General features: G+C 39.6%; 1 protein-coding gene and 1 pseudogene across 1 annotated transcript in view; one reads left to right on the forward strand and one right to left on the reverse strand.

The window, feature by feature from the left end:
- Fam199x (family with sequence similarity 199, X-linked) overlaps positions 1-21687 on the reverse strand; it is a 33887-nt gene that overhangs the window by 7718 nt on the left and 4482 nt on the right. The window contains exons 2-5 of the mRNA XM_057759744.1: positions 15660-15879; positions 2780-2929; positions 2287-2448; positions 371-637 (exon numbers count right to left, since the gene is read on the reverse strand). Coding sequence (XP_057615727.1) covers positions 371-637; positions 2287-2448; positions 2780-2929; positions 15660-15879 — 799 coding nt within the window. The remainder of the gene's footprint in view (positions 1-370; positions 638-2286; positions 2449-2779; positions 2930-15659; positions 15880-21687) is intronic.
- LOC130867444 (G protein-coupled receptor kinase 4-like) lies at positions 9499-10036 on the forward strand (annotated as a pseudogene).

Genomic DNA, 21687 nt, shown 5'->3' on the forward strand with positions numbered 1-21687 from the left:
CACACACATGCACAAACACACACCAAAGACATACATGACAGTTTTAGAAGCTAATAGATGGCAACATTAGCAACATAGTGAGATTCGCTCAGTAGTGAGTTGTAATCTTGAGAATAAGCTGTTATTTTAATATTTCTAGTATTTCTTACTGAAAGGGGAGATAAAAACTGAAGGCGGCATGGTAGTGGGTGAAGATTATCTGAAAGCACTCAAGCTTTCTTCAACAGTGGAGCACTCTGCTTGTTCAATCAAAACCAAGACCCGCGGGCACCCAGAGAGTGGAGCAATTTTTAGTTTGCAAGATATTGAAGCGAAAGTGTCCTAATGTTAACACTGAAAGGTAAAGTTTTGTATTGAATAGACATTTTACTTTTGAATCCCGAATCCGCTCTGCTGCACTTGCAGACAGGTTGCTGTCACTGTGTGCTCGACTCATGTTGGCACTGGAGTTTGAAGCAGAGTTTCCAACACTGGACCCACTGCTGCTTGCAGAACTGACCATGCTGGCACTGCTGCTGCTGGCGCTGGCGCTGGCACCGCTCACGCCACTGGTGCTTGCACAGCTAAAATTGCTTCTCTTCCAGGCCTCCCTTGTAGGCCGCTGACGAGGGCTATGCTCCTTGATATAGTTTCTGACCTTAGGACACATGGACAAGCACTGGTAAGTATTGCACCTTGATACTCCACCCTCAAGATGCTGGAGGGAAAAACCTCACAGTGTTTTCAATCTGAACGATGCTCAGATGCATAAAAGAGGCAGAATAGAAGCTAATAAAAAACACCCAAATATATAAATGAATACCAAGTCAGGTGTATTAGTTCTAGCACTTGGAAGGCTGAGGCAGGAGGGTTGCGACTAGTACTGCACAGCCTGAGCTTAATACTGCATTCTAGGCCAGTCTGGACTATAGAAAGGAACTGTTTCAAAACAATACTCAAAGAGAGGGGCAGGAGAGGAACAGCACGAAGGAAAGGAAGGGAAGGGAAGAAGGATGACCACAAAACCAGCAGGGGGGGAGCTGGAGAGATGGCTCAGTGGTTAAGAGCATTGCCTGCTCTTCCAAAGGTCCTGAGTTCAATTCCCAGCAACCACGTGGTGGCTCACAACCATCTGTAAAGAGGTCTGGCGCCCTCTTCTGGCCTGTAGGCATACAAGCAGACAGAATATTGTATAATAAATAAATAAATAAATAAATATTTAAAACAAACAAACAAAAAAAAACAGCAGGGGTCAAAATGCCAGCAAACACATTGACCTATATTTTAAAAATATAAAAATTACTTAGCAAATTCTATTGGCCTTTAGGATTTGAATTTTGAGAAAAGAACACTGAAAGAGAAACAACAAAATCAAACAAATATGGTTACACTGAAAATGAGGTAAGCATATTAATGATTCCGTTTCTGACTCATGCGCATTTCCCCCTAAATTTTGCCAGGGGGACAATGACACCTGCTTTTAAATGCAACACATCAACTTAGCACACTAAAGAAACTAGCAGAAATGGGGGAAAATATTTCGTTTTGAGAAATGAGAATTTTCAAATGCCAAATGCAAGACACCAGAAGCAGAGAATTAAAAGCCTTTCTATTAAAGCATGCAGGAGAGAAAAGGTGCAGCAAAACTGTTATTTGGAAGGGGTCGTAAACGTACAGAGTAAAATACTGGAGGAAAAGTTCCTCAGATGTCACTCTGCACAGGCTGTTATTCCACAAGGCCACTCAAATCCCTCAGCACACATGCCTGGCCACATAAAACTCTTTGGAGCCTGTCCTGGAACTAGCTCTTGTAGACCAGGCTGGACTTGAACTCACAGAGATTCGCCTGCCTCTGCCTCCCTAGTGCTGGGATTAAAGGCGTGCGCCACATAAAACTCTTAAGTAGGGACTTAGGAGGTTTCAGTTTTTGTTTTGGCTTTGAGGCATTCAGGATCTCAGGTATGCCAGGCTGGCCTTGAAGTCTTTAACAAATCAAAGATGACCCTGAACTTCTGATCCTCCTAACTCTACATCCCAAGTGCTATGATTACAGACGTGTGCCACTACTCCAGGTCACTTTTTTCCTTTTTCTTTGCAGTCCTGGGGACTGAATTCAGGGCTCTGTACATGTTACCCTCTAGCCCTGAGCTACAACTCTTAGCTCAGCACCAGTGCTTCCTAACGTTACATCTCACAGCAGTGATTCTGGTCTTGATAATGACGAGTATGCACATGATTACACAGGCCTACACTTCATAAGATGGTGGCATCTTCAGTAGATAAACAATGTACATTTACTTTTCATACCTGCTTCAGTTTTTCATCTGTGAGACAGTTAAGTTCAATAATGAACTCACTGTCAGTAGGGGAGATCTGAGCAGAAGGATCAATGATTTTAATAATATCAAGTTGTTCCCGAAGGCCCATCTCAGTACTGACTTTACGGCTCAGATACTCAATATATTCCACCTATGTGAAGAAAAATAACAACAAACAATATCAGTGTGAATACCTGACTTTTACTATGTGAATTATAACACAATTTAGACATTAGAAGAATTATTTTGCCCAAGGCTCCAGTGAAGCACCAACCGCTGTCTGAATAGGAAAGCTGATAATTTCTTATGATCGTTGCTAAGATGTCCTGATTTCATTTGCTTCCTAGAAAAAGTTAAAACTCAATTTCAGACTTCACACAATTCGGGGGCTACAAAGAGGTAATTAAAGGAGGCTTCACATCTGTTCTCCACATAAGCTTTATCCCACATACACTTAGAATGAAGAATGCCAACATGTTTACCTGCTCATCATTTGTCATCGCACTCCAAGCAAGTTCATCGAGATTCCGGTGCTTGTTCTTCTTTTTAGGAAGCAGGCAAGGTGAACTGGGGATACTGGGTATGACATCAGAAAGTACATCACTTCCACTGGCAATGTCACTGCCTGGTAACTTTAGAAAAGTAAGAAGTACAGGGGTTAAAGAAAGTAGAAATTGAAAACTGCATTTTAAATATGGCAACACATTTTATGCATCAATTAAAGTTATTTTAGTCAGCCATGGCTGGTTACATATATAGGCAATTCCCATACTCAGGAAGTAGAGAGTGGACGATCAGTGGTCTAAGGACAGTCAGAGCTCAATAGCCAGTCTCAGGTTACCCTAAGGTATAGAAGATCATATGTCAAAAACAAAATAAAATTTACTTCAATATATGACTAAGGCAAATATACAATCAGGATCTTTCAGGCAGATTAATATTGAACCATACCTATTTTATACAAAAGGACCAAAATCAGAATATTCTCTTTTAAGATATCCCATGAAAATGTACTTTCAAAAATGCATAAATCATAAATATAAATTACAAAAATGCTAATTTATGTTTCAATATCCACTAAGCTTTTTACTTTATAGCCACAATATTATCAGAGCCCTAAAACATGAGTAAGAAATACTGATCTCCATCACAGTAGACCTGAGTGCTCTGCCACCAACTGCCTCTATTCAAGACACATAATTCCACGAATTCTTCTCCTCAAGAGCATTGGAGCAATAAAAGAACAACTAAAGTAATTTAAAATATGCTATTTATATAAAGCAAAAACTCTTTCAAGAATGGAAATATTAGAAAACAAAATAAGAAAATAGAAAACAATGTGTAGAGAAAGGAAAAATAAAAACTAAACTCTAAATAAATAAATATTTTAAAAAAGATACAGAAAAAAACCCAGAGAACTCATAATAAATAAATATTTTTTTAAAAAGATACAGAAAAACTAAACCCGAAAACACAGAAAAATCAAATCCATTTAAAGAAAAACAAGTATCAAGAATGTATTGCCTCTAAAAAGAGTGGATTAAATAGCTTCATTAATATACACTTGATAAACAAAAACTACACAGCGTATAATTTGATATATTTGAACATGCACCCATGAAATCAAAACATGTCACATCACATATCCTCTAAAATTAGTTACTTTAATGCAGTATTTTTAAGATACTAATAAAAATAGGTCATTTTTTCCTTTCTTAGCAAATTTCAAAGAATATTTTCATGATTACAAGCTACATCAACTTTTATTGGTTTTTGGGTATCCAGAACTTGCAACTACATTTGACTCAATGATTTCTAGGCCTTGAGTTCTCAAACAGAACAGAACTTTAGTACTAAAAACTATTGCTTTCATATGTATTTAAGATGCTAATACATACATGGCACTCTAATAGGTATAGGGGATTTAACAGAGTGAAATCATGCTCATTACATTAAAGTTTTAGACAACACGATACCATCCACTTACAAATGCAAAAGGCAGCACAAGGTGGATGTAAAAACAGACAGACAGATCCTTGGGGCTCACTGGCCAGTCAGCCTAGGTTAAGGTCAATTAGAGAAATTAGAGATGGTATCTCAAAAGATATGGATGATATTCTTGAGATTGACCTCTAAATTCTGCATGTTCTTGCTCTCTCTCATCCCCCCCCCCCAACTAAAAACACCTATACTTGGGCTGGAGAGACGACTCGGTGATTAAAAGTACTTGTTGCTCTTGAGAGGACCCCAATTCCCAAAACACACATGGTGGTTCAGAACCATCTGGAACTCCAGTTCCAGACATCAGGCATGCACACAATACCCAGACTTACATGCACACAAAACACTCATAGAAACATCAACTAAATAAAGCTAAAAAATAAAAAAAAACTTCAACTTTCAAAATTTAGTAAACTTTTCTTTGAATCTTTGGAGACTATCTCTTTGGGGTCAGACTATATGATAAGCACTTAAATTCACATCTTTGGTTTTGTCTGGTGTGGGAGATATAAAAAAGTTATGAATAATAGTTTGGCCATTTTTAGGAAGAATTCAAAACACCGTACAACACAAAACCTAGTTCCATTGCTCACTGGAGGTGAGATCTTGTACGACTTATTTATTTAATGGCTGATTTTCTTTCTGAGAGAAGATCTCACACTGTATGTCAGGCCATGTGGAACTCTCAATATATAGACTAGACTGCCTTGTTCCTCCTGCTTCAGCCTCCCAATACTGCAATTACAGGGATCTGGCATCATACCTGGTGATCTTGTGTGATTTGGATAATTTACTTTGAGTCAGTCTTCAACCATGGTTTCTGAGACCACTAAAAAGGTAGTAAAAGTCCTTTTAGAATGTGTCCTATGTTGCCAAAGTGGTGTTTAATGACTTCAGAGGGACAGAAAAAGACATTTGGGAAAGAAAAATAATTTAGTAAAACCACAGATGGCAAAAACACAGGGTAAGGGGAAAAAACCCAACATAAATAAAAAAAAGAAGCCAGGTGTGATGTAGCGCACCTCTAATCCCAGCACACAGGAGGCAGAGGCAGGAGGATCTCTGTGAGTTGGTAGCCACTGTAGTCTATATAGTGAGCTCTCTAGGACAGTTGGGGCTATGTAGAGAGATTCTGTCTTGAAATGAATAAAAGATATTATTTTAAAAAAGAAGGAAGGAAAATTATTGCTGAGGATCGGAACAATGGAAGAACTAGAAGCACTCCCATGCCATGCAGGAATTGGACAGACACAAAACATTTTCCAAGCGACAGTATCTTGATGAAACAAAACAGGATGAAGAAAGATTGGAACGAAACATGAAGCCTTTGCTGTGATCGTGCCTATCCTCTAACAAGCATCAACAGGAAAAAAAGATGACCATAAAAGTTTAGAAGACAAACTACAATGTATAAATCGTTTAGGGACCTCCATTGCTCTCTGCTTACTGGCTAGTAGCTGCCCTGAGAGTCTGCTTCCAGGAATTACCCACTGCAAGGGACTCCACCCTCAAAGTAGAAAAATAAAGCCTTCCTTAAGAAAAAAGAGCTATTTGCTAACTGACTGGTTAGCAAGGAGTCCAATATTCAGACGAGAGGAAAATAGTTCACAACCATAGAACCCACACAGGATGGTACACTCAAAGACTTCATATATTAATCATTCTAACTCAACGCACTTATTCTAACAAACAAGGGGGAAATGGTATCCAATGAGACTCGAAGAACTAGTGACCAAATCCAAAGTAGGACACAAATTCACTGTATTCACATAAGCTAGGCAATCTGGACTTCAGTAGGAACTAAGAAGATGGTGCAGTGTGGGATATGGGTAACGGGAAAATGGTGGGTGTGCAAATATACTCTCAATAGGCAACAGTCATTATTCACCATACTGTAAGATATGTCACAAAGGCTCATGGACTTTTCCATGGGAAGGCGATTTTTGGAAGTGACATCACTGATCAAGAACTCAGCATCTCAGATAATGGGTTACTATGAAATAACAAAGTCATTCAAGTGGAAATGTCAAATAGTCAACTGGACCTATGGGACTAGAGTAGCAGCTGTTTAGCAGAATTGTATGGGCGCTTGTATATTTATTAGGCCAGGAATTTCCCACTTTATAATTGATAAAGTATCTCAGAATAAAAATGCTTAATGAGTCCTATCCTATATTTTTATAGACCATATTCAGTATATTTATACCATCCATATTCAGTATATTTATGCCATAATCTGTAGCTGTGACACATGGAGAGAATTAAATCAAACCTCTGTCATATTTTCTGTAAGTTTCAGAATTCTATAAGTAACCTCATTTCTCTAACAGCTGATGTGTAATTTCAAGTAACCCCTCTAGGTTTAAAGTATGACAGAAGAATTACTTGCTCATCGCATCCTCTAAGTTTTCCTGCTCAACAAGAGAAATGGTTTCTTAAATGCAACTTTCCAAAGAATCTGTGAATCATACATATTAACTATTGTATCCCCAAAACATTTACTCAGAAGTTTAAATAGATGAAGCTTTTACCACAAGAGTTAATATAATTTTTAAACTCTAAAACAATAATTTTCAGTAAATTCTAACATAATTTGTAAGCACATTCTTGTATAATTTCCTTAATATTATTTTGAGATCTCACAAAGATAAGGAAGCATTTTAAACTTCTCAGCATAGTTCAATGTTAAATGTCCATGAGCACAGAGTACCTATACTCCAGTGTAAGGAGTGGAAAAAAGTCAGTGAAATGATTCCTAATGATATTCTGCTATAGTCATAGATCAGAGCCCAGCCCAATCTTCATAGAGGCTTTATCTAGCAACTGATGGGAGCAGAGCAGATGCAGAGATCCACAGCCAAGTATTAGGTGGAGCTTGAGGAACCCCGTAAAAAACGGGGAGGAAGGATTGAAGGAGTCAGAGTGTAGTTTGGTGTTCTTTTTTTTCTTTTTTTTTTTTGGTTTTTTGAGACAGGGTCTCTCTGTGGCTTTGGAGCCTGTCCTGGAACTAGCTCTGTAGACCAGGCTGGTCTCGAACTCCCAGAGATCCACCTGCCTCTGCCTCCCGAGTGCTGGGATTAAAGGCGTGCGCCACCACCGCCCGGCTAGTTTGGTGTTCTTGTGAGATCCTAACAGTGGGAGCGGGGACTGTCTGACTCTTTTGCCTGCTTTTAGGACTCTTTTCCTCCTACTAGTTTGCTTCTCCAGTCTTAATGAGGGCATGTGTGTAAACTTATTGCAACATGTTATGCCATGTTCAGTTGATGTCCCCAGAAAGCCTGCTTTTTCCTGAAGGGAAACATAGGAGCAGTGGATCTGATGCAGAGGGGAGATAGGGGAGGGGGAACTGGGAGGAGTGGAGGGAGGGGAAACAGGAAGCAGGATGTAAGGTGTGAGAGAAGAATGTACTCTGGCTGGACAGATGACTTGGCAACTTGCTGCTCTTGCAAGTGGATCTCTGGAAAAAGAAGAGCAAGATTTTAATCTTTGAATGAAGTAGCATCTTAGCATGTGCATTGGCACTGAGTCACTTTACTGACAATTTCCTTTGTTTGCAATCCTTCAATTACTAAATTAATAAGTAAATTAGGAATCACTCCTCTTTTGGAGAACAGTTTATAATATTTTCTCATTTAACATATAAAACCTTCCACGATTTACATTAACACCTATAAAATTATATAATATCCCTGGTATTAAATGGGCTACAACAACTTATGAAAGTGCTTACCTTATTTACATTTGCTTATTTATTTGTTTGTATTATTTTTGGAGATAGGGTTTCACTAAGTATTCCTAGTTGGTATAGAACTCACTGCATAGACGAAACTGATCTTGAACTCACAGAGATCCATTTGCCTTGGCATTCCAAGTGCTGGGATTAAATACATTCGCTACCACACCTAAGTCTTTCTAATCCTAACAGACTGTGAATCTTGCTTGGATAAGGAATCAAATAAAAGGCAAGTCACTTGACACTCTAAGACATTTTCTTTATTAGATTATTAAAGTGGGAAGACCCACCCTAAATGTGGGTGGCAGTTTAAAGAAAGAAGAAGCTCTCTCTTTGCCTGCTTGACTTTACTTTTCCTAGCAACTTCATCTATTCTGTTGCTATTGCTGCTTATTAATCACTTCTTACAGTTCTTTGTGCAAGGAGGAGGCTACTTATGGTCTCACTATATACCCTAGGCTGGCTTCCAAACTGCCTCAGTGTCATGAGCAATGGGGTTATAGGCATGCATCACCATACTTAGGCCACTTCAATGCTGTATGATCTGGGTAGGGCAAACAAGCAAGAAGAAAAAAGACTAGGAGGAAAGAAAGACAACTATTCACTGATAACTTAAATATGGAAAACCCAAATGAATCCACACAGGAGGAAACTACAGAGCTAACAAACAAGTTCAGCGCTAGTTACAAAAATCCGTATTAAAAAGACTGAATTGTATATTGCTTTATATATACAGTGAGAAATCTGCAATTGAAATTATGAAAAGGACACTTCCAAAAGCAAAATAAAGGATTTTAAAAAACAAATTTAACCAAAAAAGTTTAAGATTTGAATACTGAGAACTGTAAGGCATCATTGAAAGAATTAAATAAAAACAATACGACTTTCATGAATTGGAATGTTGAAATTAAGACAGCAATCCTCCTCACAGGCTTAATGCAATCTGTACTAAAATTTCAACTGCTCTATTTTCTAGAAATAGAAAAACTGATCCTAAAATTTGTGTGGAATTACAAGGGACCCCCAAAATCCAAATAATCTTAATAAAGAGCAAAAACAGTTTGGGGCCGTGCAAGTTATCTGGCAGCCACGGCCGCAGCGGCTGTAGCAGGCAGTAGTTTCCTAATAGAAACCTCTGGAGAAGAAACTCCCCTGTGGAGAAGAAGCTCCCCTGTGGAGTGGGGCGCAGCGGAGGCTCAGTGCCGACCTAGGAGAGAGTTATGCCCTGGGCTTGGGCAATGATGCTAGGAGTTTGAGCGCCCTGCAGGCTAGCGACGATAGAGGAGGCCCCTCGCCCGTACAAGATAACTGGAGCCCGTGGCGAGCCTTCCCAGGGCCTGCCTTTGCGCCCACGACGACAGCTGCGGCGGCCGCGGGGACAAAGGCGCTCCTGGAGGCAGTGGTGGCAACGCCGAAGCGGAGGAGGCAGCCCAGTATCCCGAAGCCCTGTCCACAGCAGGATGAGGCATGCGAGGAGCCTGCGACTGTGGCTCTAGGGTCTCCTCCCCGCCAGCCAGCCTTCCCCGCCTCTGTTGCCTGCACCCCGAAAAGTTCGACCTTCGCCACCGTATGGAACTTGAGAACATACGGCCAACACTGCAACTGAAGGCTCGTCAAGAAAAGGATTTTAGCAGCCTTTGTGACAAGCAGCCAATAGGAAGACTTCTTTTCAGACAAATCTGTGATACAAAACCAGATTTAAAGAGATGCATTGAATTCTTGGATGCAGTGGCAGAGTATGAAGTTACCTACCATTGAAGAGGAGCAAAGAGAGTTTGGGCTAGCCATCTTAAATAGATTCTTCAAAGAGAAGTCCTAAGTCCCCTTACCAAAGATACCTCCAGCTCTTGTGAAAACCTGTAAATGGAATCTGAAGCAGAATTCCTCCCCTAAAAATGTTTTCCAGAAATGTGCTGGAATTGTCTATACCTATTTGAGTGAAACACCATTTGAAGAATACCAAGACAGTACATACTTCTGTCGATTTTTACAATGGAAATGGTAGAAAGGCAGCCAGTAACAAAGAACACATTCAGACATTACAGAGTACTAGGAAAAGGCGGGTTTGGAGAGCCCCTTTATCGTTTGTATATAGGAGGCCTACTGATATTCACTATGACAAAAACGGCAGCTTACAGAATGGGAAAAAATCTTCACTAACCCCACATCAGAGAGAGGACTGATCTCCAAAATATATAAAGAACTCAAGAAATTAAACCTCAAATTACCAAGTAATCCAATCAAAAAATGGGGTACAGATCTAAACAGAGAATTCTTCTGAATTGCAGATGGCTGAAAGACACTTAAGGAATTGCTCAACATCAGAGAAATTAGCCATCAGGAAAATGCAAATTAAAACAACTCTGTGATACTCTGTGATTGTACACCAGTCAAAATGGCTAAGATCAAAAACACCAATGATAGCTTATGCTGGAGAGGATGTAGAGTAAGGGGAACACTCCTTCATTGCTGGTGGAGTGCAAACTTATACAGCTACTTTGGAAATCAGTGTTGTGGTTTGTCAGAAAATTGAGAATCAATCTACCTCAAGACCCAGCTACTGCACGTACTGGCTTTGTGGGAGCCTAGGCAGTTTAGATGCTCACCTTACTAGACCTGGATGGAGCTGGGTGGTCCTTGGACTTCCCACAGGGCAGGGAACCCTGATTGCTCTTTGGGCTGACAAGGGAGAGGGACTTGATTGGGGGAGGGGGAGGGAAATGGGAGGTGGTGGCGGGGAGGAGGCAGAAATCTTTAATAAATAAATAAATTTTTAAAAAAAAAGACCCAGCAATACCGCTCTGGGGTATATACCCAATGGATGCACACTCATACCACAAGGAAATTTGCTCAACTGTGTTCATAGCAGCATTATTCCTAATAGCCAGAACCTGGAAATGACATTGGTGCCCCTCAACTGAAGAAGAGATAAAGTGGAGTACTACTCAGTAGTAAAAAAAAAAGTGACATCTTGAAATTTGCATGCAAATGAATGGAACTAGGAAAAAAAAATCCCAAGTGAGGTAACTCAGTCTCAGATAGACAAACATGGTATGTACTCACTCATAAGATTAGACCTAAAGCAAAGGCAAACCAGCCTATACTCCAAGATCCCAGAGAAACTAGGTAACAAGGAGAACCCTAAGAGAGACATACATAGATCCCCCTGGGAAGGGGAAACAGACAAGATCTCCTGAAAACATCGAGAGGGAAGGTGGAAGGAGATAGGGAGGGGGAAAGGGGAAGGAGGGGAGAATATGAGGGAACAGGATGCTCAAGAAGGGAGAAGGACAGAGAGGGAGAGAGAGGAAAGAGATATTTTATTTGAAGAAGCCATTAAAGGGCTGGTGAGAAACATGGCACTAAGGAAATTCCTAGGAATCCACAAGGATGACCCCAGCTATGACTCTAAGCAGTAGTGAAGAGGACAGTTAAACTGGCCTTTCCCTTTAATCAATTTGATGATTACCTTAATTGTCATCATAGAACCTTCTTCCAGCAACTGATGAAAGCAGATACAGAGATCTACAGTAAAGCACTCAACCAAGCTACCCGAGACCAGTCCAAGACAGAGAGGTGCAATATATGAGCAAAGGGGTAAAGACCATGATGTTGCTATGCACTGAAACAGCTGATCTGAGCTAGTGAGAGCTCACTGACTCTGGACTGATAGCAGGGGAACCTGCACAGGACCAAGCTAGGCCACTGAATGTGGAGGACAGTTGTGAGGCTTGGGCAGTCTGTGGGGCCACTGGCAGTGGGACCAGGATTTATCCCTAGTGCTTGAACTGGCATCTAGGAGCACATTTTCTTTGGAGGGATACCTTGCACAGCCTAGATATAGGGGAGAGGGCCTTGGTCTTGCCTCAGAGTGAAGTGTCCAACTTTGTTATTCCCCATAGGAAGCCTTACCCTCTCTGAGGAGTGGACGGAAGTGGTGTGGGATGAGGGAAAGGCTGGGCTGGTGGGAGGGGAGGGAGTAGAAATGGGGATAGCTGTATAAAATGAGAAAAGATCGTATTTAAAAAATTTTAATAAAAAAGTCAACTTTCATTAAAAAAAAACAACACTGTTTGGGAGCAGGGGTGCAAGTCTTGAACCCCAGCATGTGAGAGGCAAAGGCAGGTGGATCTAGTTCAAAGTCAGCTTGATCTACATAGACAGGCCAACCAGGGCTACATAGAGAGACCCTGTCTGGAAGCAAAAAAAAAGCAAAAACCAAACAACAACAACATGGGAGAACGCACACTTCCCAAACAGTGTTGTACAAGCACAAGGACAGATGCTGGCATTAAGACAGGAGAACTGTGAGTCCAGAACCAAAGCCATTTGCAGCAGGGTGCCAAGACTATTCGATGAGAAAACAACAGACTTTTTAGCAAATGATGCTGGATTAAAAAAAAAATACCTAGAAACCAACATCCACAGCAATGAATTTGTATAAACTGAGAGTAGACGAGAAATTCTCCTCTATCATACAGGGAATTTACTGAAAAACTACACTAACATTACACTCAGTGGAAAGACTGGAAGCTTTCCTTTCCAACTAGGAAAAAAAGACAAGAGGTGTGTGTGGGGGGGGGGGGGACATACACACATAGAGAAAAATCAAAATACATCAAAGGCCTATACATGGAAGAACTAAATCTCTAAACTCTAAGAAGAAACAGGTAAATTTCATCATCTTGAGTAAAGCAGTTTTTAATACAACAGCATAAGTACAATGAAGAAAAACACATGCAGAGGAGTAGGAAAAATGTATAACTCAATAAAAACAATAAAAAGAGAAAAACGGGGCTGGAGAGATGACTCAAAGGTTAAGAGCACTGGCTGTTCTTCCAGAGGTCCTGAGTTCAATTCCCAGCAACCACATAGTGGCTCACAGCCATCTGTAATGAGAACTGGCACTGTCTTCTGGCGTGCGGCCACACATGGAGGCAGAGCATTAAACACACAATAAATAAACCTTAAGAAAACGATGTAAGTATGAAAAGGTGCTCAACACTAGGCATCAGAGAAATGTGAAACCAAACCACAATATGACACCACTTCACACTCACCATGCTGGCTGAAATAAAAAAGATAAACATCAAGTATAGACCAAGATGGAGAAATTCAAATCAGAAAGGAATAAAATCCATGCTACAATATGGATGAACCTTGAAAACAGCTCTATATAATTATGTATGTCCATTTATACAGAGAACGGGAAACCGAGGTCATCAGGAGAGTCCAGTCTGACAACATAGGTTTGATCTCTGGGATGCACGTAGTGGAAAGAGAGAACTCCCTCAGAATTCATCCTCCGACCCCCACATGCACATGGTGGTACATGTGCATGCGTGTGCGCACACACACAAACACAACACTAAAAATAATAAAAAACATTTTAGAGATAAATCTACAGAATTGATTGGTGTTTGCCAGATGACAAAGGCAGAGCGGAAGTGAAGCTCTGTGCTTAACAGGTATACAGTTCCTTTGTGTGGGAGTGTGGGAGAGGGCGATTACGGAAATGGAAATACCCTGGAATTAGAGGTGATGCCTATGCAGCATTGTGAGTATATTAATGAGCATATAATTGTATGTTTTTAAATTATTTAAATGGTGAATTCTATCATTTTTAAAGGCAAAAAATAAACTTTTATCTGATGTATATTTGCATCTCTATGTGGAACAGAAGCTGAAATAACACACAAAAAATGGGAGTGGTGAATTATTTTTTCCTCTTTAAAACCTCTTAGCTTAGCATAGCACTCTTCACAGCACATATATACACAAAACTGAAGCCAACTAAAAAACTTGACGAATATGATACGGCTCTGAAAATGAATGAGATATTCCAGCATCTGAAAAAAAATCATACAATTACTGAGTGAAATATTTATATATGAACATACATACTATGTGTATAGGAACATACACTTCTATCTGTAAAAGCTCTTCACAGTGGTAACAAGAAGAGTTTTTGAGACTTTTAGTTTATACCACCCCGTATTATTTGATAATTTCATAAAAATAGTTTTACCTTTTTTCATTTTGAGTAATATAATCATATTTATTTAATTTTAAAACATTACTGAAAAGAAACCACGAAAAACTGACATCATTTTCCTTTAGTCATTGTTACATGATTCCACAAAAATTAATCTATCTCTACCAATTTGCCTGTTCTATATAAACATATAGAATTATACACTATGTAGTATTTTCCTCTTTCTTCACTCAGGGCAATGCATGTAAATTAATGTATGTTGTAGCATTCTTATTTTTAAACATCGTCTTACTGTGTGCAATAAACACTCTTTACATATTTAAAAAAAATAGTTTTACCTCAAATAATATCTGAAACCCTTTTTAAAAATACAAGTTCATATATTCAGATGACTGTTACAGTATCAGAGATTCACGTTTATCTGTTGAATAAAACATGCAGTATATGCAGGGGAAGACTTTTAAATATTATTTTTTTACAATCACAAAATGGATGTTCCAATAAAGCAACATACATTTTCTAATATATCACATTTATTATAATGCAGTATTTGTAGACAACTTGCCACAAAGACATTTTACATATTATATATGCCCCAAGAAAAAAATTATTGTGGCCAGAAAAACATCTATGTGAAAAAAGAATATAAAATAATAAACTAGCATACTTCGGATAGGAGAACCAAAAATTAGATGACTGTGATAGAAACAGCTTATCATATTTGATATCTAATATAATCTGATATGTGTCTTCTAAGCACAAGAATGCTATCAATTATGAAGTAGGGAGAATACATTTGCATAGTAAAGTGCTGAGTGCTTAATACACGAAAATCTACGAAAGGATGACTGTAGGATCAGAAGCCTAAAATGCATATTAGCAAAATTGTAGAATGTGCATTCCATCTATTTCTTAACTGTATGACACACTTTGAAAAACATACAAAAGAAAATTGACTTCACCAAGACTCCAAGGTGGCATCAGTCATACTACTGAAAGAGAAGGCAACAGATATTCAACTGGAAGAGCTGCCATACTGAATACTGATGGAAGATTTCATCCCCAAAGTCACTGCTGTTACATTTTAGACTGGTTATGAGCACTATTACAAAAAGAATGTCAACACAAGAAAAGAGACCATCACTAGCGTTAGCATGGGGCTAACCTATAGCTTATGGGTGTTTCAGCTACTTGGAGCTAACAACTTAGGCTTTTTACAAAGAACTCAATTATGAGCAATGGTCCAAGTACCACTGAAAAGGAACCAGACTAGAAGGCACTCTGTGCTTTTTAACCTGACTTCCTGCCAGCTCCCAACCATGAAGAATTCAAGTCAGACTGAACCTTTTCATAACCTGAGAATTAAGGTCCAAGAAGAGGTGAGTGGCACATGCGAAAAAATAAAATTAAAATAAACAAATACTTGGAGGTAAAAATGAGAAACTTGAGAGAATTTACACCTTTACTTATTTAATAATGTTAACAAGTGGGGGGGAGACTTACCTGCCACTCAAAACCCACTTTTACTTACATAATAACGGTGCTAGTAAGAAGAAAAAACCTTACCTGCCACTCAAAACCCACTTTCACTTATCTAATAAGAATGTTAGTAAGAAGGAAAAGAAAACCTTACCTGCCACTCAAATTCGCTGTCTGACCAATCCCAGTAAGTGCTGATAGAAGAGGAGACATCGCTGCAGACACTTCCCTCGGGGAATAGGTCAAAAGAAGTGAAGTCTTGATCATCCAACAGCGAATAGCAATCATCTTGATCTCCCACGGAAACGGACGAAAACAGCTCCTCGCTACATTCCGAACTTGCGACACTTGTTCCACAAGAAGTTAGGTTCCACCTTCAAAAGCACAAGAGAAGTCACATCAGGAACCGCAGAAACACACAACATGAAGACATTAACAAAACCCACTTACAATATTTGTGACGAAGGACTTTTGCAGTCTGAGGGCAGTGTGATTATTTTTTAAAGTCTTTAACCTTTGGCTGAGTTACTGTTAGGGATTATATGAAAACCCATATAGAAAACTTAACACATGCTTAAAAAAAACACTAAATACACTAACCACTAAATTTACACATATATGCACATGTGCGTGTTTGGACGAGAATACAACCTTGTGTTGGTTTTCAGGAACTGTCCACTTTTTTGTTTTGAGACAGGGTCTCGACGGCTGGAACTCATGAAGCAGGCTAGGCTGGCAGGCCTGTAAGCCCCAGGGATCTGGCTGTGTCCCCATACCCAGCACTGGATTACAAGCGCATGCTGCTGCACCAAGTTTTGAGTTCTGAGGACAGAGATCAGCAAGTGTTTTACCAACTGAGCTACTTCCCCAGACCCTGAAACATTTTCTAATATTAGTTTTATCTCCTGGTTACTAGGTGGATAGTGTCCTTATTTAAAAATAGCACTGGGGGAGCAACTCAGTTGGTAAGGTTCCCGCGGTGCTAATCTGAGGAGGATCTGCGTTTTCGCTCCAGCACCCATGTAAGAAGAACTGGCACAGCGATGTGAGCATGTAATTCCCGTGATGAGAAGGTGTAGATAAAAGGATCCTATCTTACTGGGCAGCTGCTCTGGCCAAATCAGTGAGCTCCAGGTTCAATGACCTTCTCAAAAAAAATAAAAATAAGGAAAATAATTAATTAGGGGTTGGAGAGATGGCTCAGTGGTTGTTCTTACAGAAGACTGGGGCTCAGTTCCCAGCATCCACATGGCAATTCAGAAGCCTCTCTAAACTCCAGTTCCAGGGGTTCTGAAACCTTCTTCTGGAACCCTGAGTACTGTATGTATGTGGTGTACATAGAGACATAAAATAAATAAAATTTTAAAATATCATTTAAAAAATATGGAGATTGAGAAAGACATATGACACCAATCCTTGTGTACGAGTGAACACATATACACATATATGAACAAGTATACACATATACACTAATTATAATAATAAACAACCCAACAGAATTAACCAAATTACGGGGTCTTGCAATTAAAAGCTCTAAATAGCAAGCAGAAATTCTCTCCCAGGTGCAACAATACACTGAGCAAACTACTTATTCTTGCCTTCAAATCCCATGTGATTCCATAACACTCCCTACCTTTGTTCATTCACCCATTCTACAGTTGTTAGTAACAGCTAAGTGCCAGATACTATCTTCAGTGCTGGGGGAAGCTGCAACTAATTGTTTTTAATTAGAATTGCCTTTCAGCATGCAAAAATCCTGTGGAAATATGTTTGCCTCCCTGAGCAATAATGACATTCTTCACATAAAGCCTGTCTGCCACACTTAACAATAACTAGTCAATCACTGACAAGAGTCAGGCCTTTGCTTGCTGTTGTACTCTTACTGTGTTCCTTGGGCTTTCAGATGTGTGTGTGTGTGTGTGTGTGTGTGTGTGTGTGTGTGTGTGTGTGTGTAGCAAGGCTCTAGAATATGAATCCTCTCAGATGCCACGGCCTTTTTTTATCAGCATCAAGTGAAAAGAATTCAAGCTAAAACAAATTAATTGGCAAAACAGAAAATAGCACCTTTTCCCGTCACAGATTTTTAAACTTCATATATGTATAGCTAGTCTAATTTGCAAATATAATTCTTATCTTTAAGCAATGCAGATAAAACAAAGTAAGTAATAGTTATCTATTTCTGGAACTTGGTTCTATGTGAACAAGAGGTTTATAATTCCCCTTCTAGGAATCCACTCCCTTCTCCAAATAGAAATTTGAAAAATAAAAGATGTATTGCAATATGCACAGATAATATTATTTTATTGTTTTGTTGTTGTTGCTTCATTTTTAATTTTTTAAGACAGGGTTTCTCTGTGTAGTCTTAGCTGTCCTGGAACTCACTCTGTAGACCAGCCTGACCTCAAACTCAGAGATCCACCTGCATCTGCCTCCCAAGTGCTCAGATTAAAGGCATGTGCCACCATTGCCTGAAAAATAATGTTATTTTAAAAAGATAAAATAAATGCCCTAAATGTTCCTCGATGGAAAAATGGATTTTAAAAATGTACTATATTTACACAATGGAGTACTACACAGCAGAAAAAAATAACGACACCTTGAAATTTGTCGGAAAATGGATGGAGCTAGAAAACATCATATTGAGTGAGGTAACCCAGGCACAGAAAAACAATTATCACATGTACTCACTCATAAGTGATTTTTAATCATAAAGCAAAGAAAACAAGCCTACAAATCACAATCCCAGAGAACCTAGACAACAATGAGGACTCTAAGAGAGACATACATAGATCTAATCTACTTGGGAAGTAGAAAAAGACAAGATCTCCTGAGTAAATTGGGAGCATGAGGACCATGGGAGAGGGTTGAAGGGGAGGGGAAAGGCAGAGAGGGGAGCAGAGAAAAATGTAGAGCTCAATAAAAATCAACAAGAAAGAAAGAAAGAAAGAAAGAAAGAAAGAAAGAAAGAAAGAAAGAAAGAAAGAAAGAAAGAAATGCCCTCAAAGCATGAAGAATGACAGCTATATCTCAATACTGGCATTTTCAAACTATGAGAATTCTGGGCTGGCGAGGTGGTTCAGTGGTTAAAGCACTTTGCACCACAAGCCCAAGGACCAGAATTTGAATCCCAGAACCCATGGGAAAATATTTTCATGGGAAAATATTTATGGTGGGGAATATTGTCCACCAGTAATTCTAGCGTTCTAAAGGCTGAGAGAGGGGATCCCCCAGGACAAGCTGGTAAGACAAACTAGCCGAATAAGCAAATACTGGCTTCAACTGAGAGATCCTGCCTGAATGAACCAGGAGAGCAGAGAAAAACAACTATCAACACCACTTGAGCCTACACACACAAACGCATAGCACATACTCACATACGTGAACACACATGAACAAGAAAAAATAGAAAAAATACACAATTACAATAAACGGTTCACAAATTAAATTGTGAACACATACACACACAGGGGAGAGAAAAAAAGCCACAAATCCCAAACTTTTGTCAGGCAAGCTTTATACTATAAATAGAACATTCCACCCTGACCTCATATGGTGGGGTACAGTCAAAATAAAGGTGTACTAAAAATATTATATAAAATTTTCTTCAAGCTATGCCTGCACTACTCATGCAAAACATAAATTCAGCATTTAGACTTTGGTCACATCTCTAACATATCTCATTATGTATGTGAATATTGCAACCAAAAATATATAAAATTAGAAACATCAGATTCCAAGTATTTCACATGAGCAATCCTCAATCTGTATTTATATATAGAAAAAAATGAAAAGAAACACAGTGTTGACAATATTCTCTCTGAGAAAAGAGCAGCTTTTTAAAGAGCCTTCAATTTTCTATAAAGAGCTTTTGAAATAAAAATTTAAATAAGATTCTTTTAGACTGTTCTGATAGTTTTGAATTCTCAGTGAATGTTCAGTTTGTGTTCAGCATGGATTCATTCAACATTACAAGCCTTTACACTTTCAAATTGCTTAATTATTTTATGTGTATGGGTGTGCACACCATGTGCATGCTTGGTGGCTCACAGAGGCCAGAAGTAAGCATTGGATTCCTTGGAAATGGAGTTACAGATGGTTATGAGCTGCCATGAGGGTGCTGGGGGTGGAATCCTGGTCCTGGGGAAGAACAGCCAGTGCTCTTAACCACTGAGCCATCTCTCCAGCCTGAGCCCTTACATTTTAATGCTGTCGAATACCAAAATATGACCATAACATTAGACTCAAAGAATGAGAGTAATGACATGGTTGTAGTTAGAATTTGAAGAGAAAAATGTAGACAAAACTGCCAATATTTATGGTGTTTGACTTTAACAATTAAGCTTGCTGTTCTAATTGCAGGGTAATTTTTTTTTTAAAGAGGAAAGCCAATAGCATTTCTTCCCAAGATTGTTCTAGTATACATATGGACTAAAGACTTGGTTATTTTGATAAGCAGTCATTTAAATGCTAAAATAAAACTGGTTGCTTTTGCTCAAGCCTGATCCCAGTACTCAGCAAGCTACAGCAGGAAGGAATATTTTATGAGCTTGAGCCCAGCCCAGGCTACAGAGCAAAATTCAAGAGGACCCTAGGATACACAGTGTGTTCCAAGCCAGCATGTCAAAAATAAAATTAATTAGAAAAGTTTTTAAAATTAAAAAAAGAGCTAGGCAGGTCAAGTGGTGGCAGTGCATGTCTTTAATCCAAGCAGAGGCAGGCAGATTTCTGTGTGTGAGTTGGAGGCCAGGACAGCCAGGACTGTTTGACAGAAAAATCCTGTCTCAAACACCCCCCCCCCGAAAAAAAACCAGAAGAGAGAGAGAGAGAGAGAGAGAGAGAGAGAGAGGGAGGGAGGGAGGGAGGGGGGGAGGGGGAGGGGGAGGGAGAGGGAGAGGGAGAGGGAGAGAGAGAGAGAGGAGCTGGGGGAAAACGGTGGGCGGACCGTATGCAGTCGGGATGTGATATATGAGAGAAGATAAAAGAGAAGGGCATGGTGCAGGCCTGTTCTAATCCCAGCATTCAGGAAGTAAAGATAGGAGGAGAAGCAGCAACGTAAGTCCCAGGCCAATTTGGTCTTCACAGTGAGTTCCAGGCCAGTTAGGACTATATAACTAGATGAGACTGTATTTAAAAAGCAAAAACCATGAGGCTATCAAGATGGGTTAAAGTGCTTGGCACACAAGCCTGAAGAACCTCCAGTTCCATGCCTACGTGGGAAGATTACAGGTGGTATAAACAGCACAAGCCTGGAGCTGGGGATGTATCTCAGTGGTAAAGAGCAGTCCCTAAATGTCTTTACCCCCTACAGTGCTGACAAAATAGGTGGCTATAATAGCTCACAACTGATCTGGGCCTGGCCTTGCTGCTCCACGGCTGTAATCCCGAGTGCTCAGGAGGTGTAGAAAGGAGTGTAACTTCAGGGCTAGCCTGGGCAGCTCAGCAAGATTCTGTAAGATGAAAATAGACATAACAGTAGAGCATTGGCTCAGCATGCATGACGCTCTAAGACAATCTCTAGTTCTGCAAGAACCAATCACCCAACTGAGAGATGGATGCATTCAACAGCTCATTTCACATCCTGCCAGAAAGGTACACAGAAGTCAGGTAAGATCCTCACCCACACGCTTTTCACAAGGGTTTGTTGATGACATAGTCCCCTGACAGATGAAGGGAACGACTCATCTGGCAGTTTTATTCTCCTCTTTCATCTCATATTTGAGTTATAGGACTTACCAACATTGCTGGGAAGGAAACAAGAAATCAAAGGAAGGTAAACGAAACCTCTTTTTACTATGGAAAAACCTCACCAAAAGGAAATGTCTTAAGCATGCATCTATACTTAATCCTGACATTTTGTTTACAGATCTACTCATTTTTGACTTATCAAAATTTATTCTACTCTTCCAAAATTCTAGACAAACCCAATTACATCATAAAATATAATCACAGGGAAAGGTAAATGTTTCTGAGATGGAGTCGGGAAACTTAACCCAGATCTGGTTCAAACTCCTCGGCTCAAGTGATTCTCCTACCTTGGCATTTCTGTGCGCCACCGCAATTATGGACAGTGAGTTCCTTAATAAAGACATGTATTTGTCATGGAATTTACTTTTCCCCAAATCTAGTCGGTAGGTATGGTAACCAATGTCACACATGAGATTCAACTTTAGAAGCCATTAGTA

This window comes from Chionomys nivalis, chromosome X (assembly GCF_950005125.1).
Source record: "Chionomys nivalis chromosome X, mChiNiv1.1, whole genome shotgun sequence".
In the NCBI taxonomy this organism is placed as follows: domain Eukaryota; kingdom Metazoa; phylum Chordata; class Mammalia; order Rodentia; family Cricetidae; genus Chionomys; species Chionomys nivalis.